This window comes from Microcaecilia unicolor, chromosome 3 (assembly GCF_901765095.1).
Source record: "Microcaecilia unicolor chromosome 3, aMicUni1.1, whole genome shotgun sequence".
Classification (NCBI taxonomy): Eukaryota; Metazoa; Chordata; class Amphibia; order Gymnophiona; family Siphonopidae; genus Microcaecilia; species Microcaecilia unicolor.
The window spans coordinates 341126417-341135010 of NC_044033.1; the positions used below are offsets into that span (position 1 = coordinate 341126417).

Below are 8594 nucleotides of genomic sequence, written 5' to 3' on the forward strand. Positions count from 1 at the left end.
TTCTGGTTTTACCCAATATGAGAAACTGCTTGTGGGAAAGGCTAAAACCCTGCACAACTTCAGCTAATAATATACCCCTAAATTACATTTCCAAATGCTTTGTTTCTGAACCTCCAGATTGGGATAGGTGCGAGTGTAGAAATTTTCTCCGGAAAATCTGAAAAGTGGTTAATCCCACTACTCCCTGGAAACCCAGATTTTGAAAAATGTTTACTAGCTGCAGCTGTGCCGGGTCTTCTTTAATCCTGACCCCTTAAACCGTTCTTAAAGTTAGTTCCCGCCTTCTATTCCGAGGGACAAATCTGTAGCAAGCAGAGCTGCACTTAAACATCCGCCACCTAAATATGCCCAGTGCTTGCTGTAATTTACTGACAATTATCCTTCTAAAGCAAGAAAAGCAATTAACAAATAAAAACACGTTTCTCTTAATTCGCAGCCTAAGCAAGGGAGAGGAGGTTCAGATCCAAAAGTTTGAACGGATTTTCCTCCGTTCATAAATTGGATTAATGTGCCATGGGATAAGTAGAGGTTTGAATTACAGATGAGTGTTAGCTGAAGACTTTGAAAGGCAAGGGTGGAGACAATTGTGTGCCACTGGGGTCTGGCAGTATTGTATATTGCACTGGTCAGAGCCTGACAAAATTAAACCGTTATTCAGCTTGAAATGGTGTAAGACTAGGATTGATTTTTGCAATCTTCTCAAAGACTTGTGCAGTATTTTTCTAAGTTATCCAGAGCATTTTGCGGTCCTTTTCTAGGTAGCGTTATCCAAATAATAATGAGGGATGCTGAAACAGTGAAATAAAATTCAGTATTGTTCTTGCACTGCTCCTATGCACTCCTTCTCCCATGAATTTTAGCCCCGCATATGTTTTCTTGAAGGTTGTTCCGTGGAATTTATGGTTATCAATAGAAATCAAACAAAATAAAACATGGAAAAGAAAATAAGATGATACCTTTTTTATTGGACAAAACTTAATACATTTCTTGATTAGCTTTCGAAGGTTGCCCTTCTTCCTCAGATCAGGTATCATCTTATTTTCTTTTCCATGTTTTATTTTGTTTGATTTCTATTGATAACCTTTAAGAGTGGACTAACATGGCTACCGCACCTCTCTACATTACTCAAATCACATTAACACAAAAATAAAATGTTTTAATAAATGGACAACTAGCCACGAACAATAGTTGAAATACAATTTTGAAATTAAAGTTTGCAGTCAGGAGACTGTGCTGTTTTGAAGCTGAATATTTTGCATGATGGCCCATCATTATTATAGGATTCCTGAACCCGGTTTTGTTTTTCCACTCCTACTGCAGTTAAAAAAAAAAAAAAAAAACTAATCCACACTATCATCTCAGGATGGTTTGGATTTGAGGTCGTTAAACTAAATAATAAGATGACATCGATTTGAGTGTATTGTGGACTTTTGGTATTCATGAGTTGTATTATGATGATTGGTTTAATCATAAAGGTCACAGCAGCGGGGTGAGGCTGGAGGAGGAGGAATTTGGAGGCCATCTTCCCACTAATAAAAAAAAAAAAAAAGTTCGAGTGCTGTACTTTTTAAAAAAAAGAAAATGGGTATAGTAATAGGAGTAATAATAATAATAATCACGCGCCATTACTATTAGAACCATCAAGCCGAAACAAGAAGAAAAAGCCTGCAAACAGCCGAAACAGGAGGGCATTTTTAAAACGCTCTGCTCCCAAACCAGTATAAATAACTGAAGCCGTCTTGTAAACACTGCGGTCATAACCCTGAAACGTTAAACAAGTCGGTGGGATCTGGCTCAGCCTGGCAGGGTGGGGAAGAAGCATCGCTGTCTTTCCCCTGGCTCGTTATCTGGCAGGCTGGCTCCCCTGGCTGGCGATATACAGAGCGGGGGATGTTTGCAGAGAATAAACACGTGCCGCCGTGTCCTGCCTGCTGCTTGCAAGGTCTCTCCCCTTTCATGCTCTGCCTGGTTAAGGATTTTGTTCCACACACAGACTAAAGGGACAAAAAGTAAGTGCTGAAACACGAGGAATTGCGTGAGTGGGTTCAAAAGAGCGATGGGCAGACGGTGAGGTGAGGAGATGGACATGGACATCCTCTGCTGGCTTTTTTTTCGTGAATGAGATTGTTTCTGAACCAGTCTGGGGAAAGCCAGGATCCAATCCTGGAATTGCATATTTTTGTCATTTCTGAACAAATAAATGCCAACTAAGAGCAGATTTAGCTTTTGATTTCGGAGAGCAAGGGAGCCCACATTGAACCGAGAATCTGCCATATGTGTCCCTTGATCCTCCCCGGATGGCTTTAGCGGGGAGACTTTATGAAAAACCCCCCAAAACAAAACCCCGAAACAGCAAGATGCAGACAAGACTTTAGGATAATAAACTAACAAAAGCAAAATAGATATTTCTTCAATATATAAAGGAAGATTTATTCACAGAAATATGAAAAAAAAACCACTTTTTAACAAAATATATATATTTATGTCAAGTCTTTAAGACAGATTGCTTTATAGAGATGACTATCAAAGTCAGCTGCTTCTATGACTCTACATTTGACAACGTTTTACAAAAAGCACATGTTAGATGGCACTCGAACCAGCAAGGCCTCCAGACAACTGTACAGGAAAATAAAGTTTAAATATTTGGCCTTTCATTTATTTTATGTGTTCTTCTTTGGTACATTTGATCTCTTCTTTGGAAGGATAGAGAATGAATCTCATCGTCATTAAAGAGTTTGAGGTTATTTATTTTTTTCCATATAGGTTTCCCCTCTTCTGAAGACTGTCTTTCCTATATGTTCAGTGCTTTCATGTCGACTCAGGGTCAGGATGCTGTAGGGCCACACAAACGACTGCTATTCACCACTTCTTTCAAATCGTTGTCTGGTTTTCCAGCAACCATAAAAGGCCAGGTCTGCCAGAAAAAAAAATATATATATATTAAGGCAAGTGAATAAAAAGTTAATCACCTTATCTTATAACGTTTTATTTATTTTATTCCTGTGCAATGTTGTAGCCGGAAAACAGTGAAGCAGAAAAGCTGTTTTTTGTTTCTTTACATAGGAAAAGATGATGGTTTGGAGAATATAACCAGCCTATAAAAAGAAGATGCATTTGTCAGGTTTGGAAATGGGAGAGAGTTCAACCACAAAAGCAGGAAGAAAACTTTTACCAGCATAATTCATCTCTATCTAGATACCTTTGAATTAATATTCTGAAACGAATAATTAACTTTGTATTTGTCCTAGAGGTGGGTTTATATCTTAGTGACTATAAATTCTAGGGTATAATTATACACATACACCATTACAGACAGATCAAACTTCCATCTTCCTGTTAAGCACCTCTCAGTTCCCTTCAATTGGTAATAATAAAAATGTATTGTACGGTTGTACCATAAAGCATGGCCTTAGTTTTTAAGATTTTTAAGTTGTTTCATAAATATTTTTATTGATATTTAGGATCTGATTCCCTAAGACTTTTCTCTAATTCTGTGGGAGGAGAGGGAGAGGGGGAAGCTTACTGAATCAGCCTTTTGGTGAAAGAAGGGCTCCGAGATTTATAATTATTTTCATTCAATTTGTACTTAGAAACACTGAATAAATTAAAACAAATCTGAATTAACCTTACAGCCTGCATGCTTTGAATTGCAAAGTGTCAAAAGGCTAAAGGACAAATTAAAACAAACTCATGTCAAACTAGATAAGGCCGCAGTTGCCCCTGTGGGTCCCAGAGGTCAGAATGTGAAATAAGACACAGTCTGTTGCATAGATTTAAAATGTTCAGGCTAAACGTTCACTGAAGATTCAAGAAGGACATTACTTTTATTTATTTATTTATTTATTTATTTATTTTATTTGTAGCATTTGTATCCCACACTTTCTCACCAATTTGCAGGCTCAATGTGGCTTTAATGATACTCAACTGTATTTTTGAATATATTACTCCTCCCTCCCCATTACCAAAAAAACTCCCGGATGTTATTTAAGTATGGACTCAGTAAGGGGATGTTGTATTGTCAGCTGTTGTCTGTTTATTATTTCATGCAGGCTTTTAAATTAACGTTGCTTGCTCTTTTGTACTGAGAAGGGGGCATTTACCTTGAAAATATATTTTTAAAACCTGTTAAGACTGACTTTAGAGTGCCCTATTAATCAAACCACATGAACACCCATCATGTAACTAATGAGTTTACGTAATCACGCATTGTTTTCACAGTACTGAAGTCTGAACATTCAGTAGTTATTTTCAGGACAAACATTACTTTTATACACATCTACTGCATGAATTTAGCATTACTGACCTGCCTTCATGGTAGTAAACTTAACATTTATGTATTATTATACTTCTCTTTGGCTAGTTCAAGTGACTGCATCCAGCGAGGTACAACAGAAACAATATTTTACCACACTGTCTGCTTATGTACACTGTCTGTGTTAAGATTTCATTTAATGTCTCTTCCTGCACTGGAAGAGTCAGGTCACTGGGAAAACGACATCCTTCTCTATAGCAACTACAGTTTAGCTAGAAGGGAGAGAAAGAAGCGAGATCCGGTATACTGTAATGAGCTCTTTTTCTGAAATTTGTTTAAAAAAAAAGGGTAATTGATCTGATCCTTACAAACATGAAGTCATAATATTGGGATATTAAGTGAACAATGTCACCCTAATCTCAGATCCTACAGTCAATTCATGCATTTTGCAAGTTATATATTTCAACTTCTCTTTATAGGTAAAATTCCACTTACCAGATTGACTGGATGAATGTAGCCATTTTCATACTTGTCGTTGGCAAGGATCTGCCTCAGATGAGCAATGTAGCTAGATGCAAGTCTCAGGGTATCCAGTTTGGAAAGTTTGGTGTCTGGGGGTACCCAGGGCAAGGTAGTCTTCAGTCTAGAGAAGGCTTTGCTGAGAACTCTCATCCTGGCTCTTTCCCTGGCGTTGGCCGCATTTCTTTGAACTTGCTTCCCTTCTTGATTCACCCCATTGAAATGACTCTTCTTACTGGTTGCCTTCCTTCTTTTGCCTGGGGCTCCTCTACCCTTTTTGGGAGAGCCATTTTCACAGTTAGAGCTCTCCTCATTACTCTCGGAAGTCCCAAACTCTTTACTAGAATCCATTTTCATCACCTCACATTCCAGCATTTCCACCTCTTGCAGGTCTTCAACATCACTGAGAGAGCCAGTGGACATGGTCCCCGGTACGCCACAAGGGTGACCTCCACTGGGTCTTTTGTTAAGTGCCAGGTGGGACGGGACTCACCCACAAAAGGAGAGCAGAACAGGGTGGGAGAGAGACAACCTCTCTGATGCTAGTGGTTGTGTTAGACAGAGCTCTGGAATTTGGCAAGAACATCAGTAATTTATCTGGGAGCCTTCAGAGGTGTGGCCAGGGAAGGATTGGAGAGACAGGGGAGGGACCCAGGGGAGCTCAGGGGGTGGTAAGAGATCCGTCCCTCCCTGGCTAGAGGCTTGACCAGCACAGACCTGCGATTCTTTCTCAAACTTAGAAACATCACATGGGGGGAGGGGTTGAGGAGCAGGGGAACTGTCCATTTAAAACCTTAATTCAAATCACTACAACTGGAAAAAAAAAACCCAAACTCTACTACTTTTGTCCCTTCATTGAATGCAACTTTGCTTCCCTCCTCCAAGATAAGGCAGGCATCTCCTTATCCTTTTCATTGATTAATGGCAACACAAACCAGGACTCTTGGAACACATAAAATGTAATATCCTTCTGACAGCCCTTAGGAAGAGCAGTGATAACAAGAATGTTATTTGCACAGAACGCTGCTAAATATTCTGAAGATTAGAGTAATGCACAGGGCAAGAACAATTTACAATGAACTGCAGCTACAACATCATTCAGTTTAATGCTTGCATTTTATTGAGCCTATTAAACTGTTTTAAAAAGTTCCAAGCGTAATTCCCTCAACCCCTTCCCCAATAAAAATTTGCCTCTCAGAAGAGATAATGGCACTGTAATATTTTTGACTGGGATAGCAAGTTTTCAGTTTCAGACACATAGAAAGTTTAAATGATATATGTACCTACTTAGTAATAACTTAGACCTTATGAAAATAATGTCTTTGAATAAATTCAGATGTTACTAAGTCACAACGTATTTCTCTTAACAGTTAAAAAGCATCATAGCAATTTCTTGATCCAGAGTTATTTAAAAACTCATTAATCTGGCCCATCTTCCCTCCTTCTTTTGCTCATGTGCTGAAGTACTTCAATCTCCTTATACTGAAAGTTGCAAAGTAAATGCACATTGGGTTATTTTATTGTTTTTGTCCATTGAGACTCATTAAACAGAGATACATAAGTTTGGGGATGCAAGAAACGATTATCTTTTTCAGCTCTGTAGGCCGACTCTTGGCCATATCGAAAACAATAACATAATATTATGGAAAACCGAGAGCACTCAGAAAAAAATAGACTTATGCTCTCCAATACCTTATGTCCAGCTTTAGAATAATGAATATACTCCGGATGATAAAACCGTGTGAAATAGACTGCAGAGCAAAGTTATTTTTATTCCATTAATTAAAGACTCATTACTTTATTCATTTGACTTTATCTCACACCTTTTTCAGTTGTAGCTCAAGGTAAGTTGCATTTCAGTACACTAGGGGGCCCTACTACTAAAGGAATATAGAGGTATATAAAATAATGAGTGGAGTGCAACAGGTGGATGTGAAGCGTCCAAAAATTTCCAAAAATACTAGGACTAGAGGGCATGCGTTGAAACTACAGTGTAGTAAATTTAAAACTAATATGAGAAAAAATTTCTTCATCCAATGCGTAATTAAACTCTGGAATTCGTTGCCGGAGAACGTAGTGAAGGCGGTTAGCTTGGCAGAGTTTAAAAAGGGGTTGGACAGTTTCCTAAAGGACAAGTCCATAGACCGCTACTAAATGGACATGGGAAAAAGCCACAATTTCAGGAATAACATGTATAAAATGTTTTTACATTTGGGTAGCTTGCCAGTTGCCCTTGACCTGGATTGGCTGCTGTCGGGGACAGGATGCTGGGCTTGATGGACCTTTGGTCTTTTCCCAGTATGGCATTACTTATGTACTTAAGCACTGAGCCACTCAGAAATAGGTGTGACCGCATGAAGGGTTTCTGCAGTAGCTTGTTACTGCTTGTTAAACCGTGCCTTACTTATGTTTTTTGAATTTCTTATTCAGGGGGCATGGCATTGGTAGAGAGGGGACATGGAAGGTGTTTGGCAGTAATTAAATTTCTTGATGACACAAAGAGGGGCATAATCAAATGGAAACGCCTATCTCCATGGGCGTTTATCTCCGAGAACGGGTCCGGGAAGGGGCGGACCGAACCGTATTTTCGAAAAAAATAGACGTCCATGTTTTATTCGACAATTTGTGAGCTGGGTGTTTTTGTTTTTCAGTGATAATGAAAAATGAAATCGCCCAGCTCAAAAACGAATAAATCCAAGGCATTTGTTCGTGGGAAGGGCCAGGATTCGTAGTGCACTGGTCCCCCTCACATGCCAGGACACCAACCGGGCACCCTAGGGGGCACTTTTACAAAAACATAGCAACCTTCCCTTGTGTGTTGAGCCCCCCAAATCCCCCTCAAAACCCACTGCCCACAAGTCTACACCATTATTATAGCCCTAAGGGGTGAAGGGGGGCACCTACATGTGGGTACAGTGGGTTTGGGGGGTTGGACGACTAATAAGCATTAAGCAGCACAATTGTAAGGTAGGGGGGGATGGGCCTGGGTCCACCTGCCTGAAGTCCACTGCACCCCCTAACAACTGCTCCAGGGACCTGCATACTGCTGCCAGGGAGGTGGGTATGACATTTGATGGTGAAAATAAAAAGTTGTGAAACATCATTTTTTGTGGTGGGAGGGGGTTAGTGACCACTGGGGGAGTCAGGGGAGGTCATCCCCGATTCCCTCTGGTGGTAATCTGGTCATTTAGGGCACTTTTTGGGGCCTTATTCGTGAAAAAACAGGGTCCAGGAAAAGTGCCCTAAATTCTAGCTACAAACGCATACTTTTTTTCCATTATCGGCGAAAGGCGCCCATCTCTCCTCGGCCAATAACCACGCCCCAGTTCCACCTTCGCCATGCCTCTGACACGCCCCCGTCAACTTTGTACGCTTCCGCGATGGAGTGCAGTTGAAAACGTCCAAAATCGCCTTTCCATTATACCGATTTATTCGTTTTTGTGAGATAAACGTCTATCTCCCGATTTGGGTCGAAATCTAGGCGTTTTTCTCTTTCAATTATAAGATGGAAAGTTATTCAAAGTTGTTAAATCGCAAGAGGGTTGTGAAAAATTACAAGAGGACCTTACGAGACTGGGAGACTGGGCTTCCAAATGGCAAGTGATGCTTAATATGAGCAAGTAGAAAGTGGTGCATGTGGGAAACAGGAACCCGAACTATAGCTACATAATGCAAGGTTCCACATTAGGAATCACCAACCAGGAAAGCGACATAGGCGTCATCGTTGATGATAAGTGGAAACCCTCTGCTCAGTGTGCAGCGGTGGCTAAGAAAGCAAATAGAATGTTAGGTATTATTAGGACGACTTCCCTATGAGGAAAGG

General features: G+C 40.1%; 1 protein-coding gene across 1 annotated transcript; it reads right to left on the minus strand.

Moving 5' to 3' along the window:
• Positions 1 to 1139: 1139 nt before the first annotated feature.
• On the minus strand, positions 1140 to 5323 carry TCF21 (transcription factor 21). The gene is made up of 2 exons (XM_030195499.1): positions 4748 to 5323; positions 1140 to 2914 (listed from the first exon to the last, which is right to left on the minus strand). Exons 1-2 carry the CDS (start codon positions 5192 to 5194, stop codon positions 2825 to 2827), a joined length of 537 nt encoding a protein of 178 aa, XP_030051359.1. The 5' UTR covers positions 5195 to 5323; the 3' UTR covers positions 1140 to 2824.
• Between the last annotated feature and the right edge of the window lie 3271 nt (positions 5324 to 8594).

Excerpts from the sequence above, each read along its gene's own strand:
- TCF21 (XM_030195499.1), bottom strand. The coding sequence starts at position 5,194 with ATGTCCACTGGCTCTCTCAGTGATGTTGAAGACCTGCAAGAGGTGGAA. Across the intron at positions 2,915-4,747 it reads ACATTCATCCAGTCAATCTG|ACCTGGCCTTTTATGGTTGC; the intron begins GTAAGTGGAATT and ends TTTTTCTGGCAG.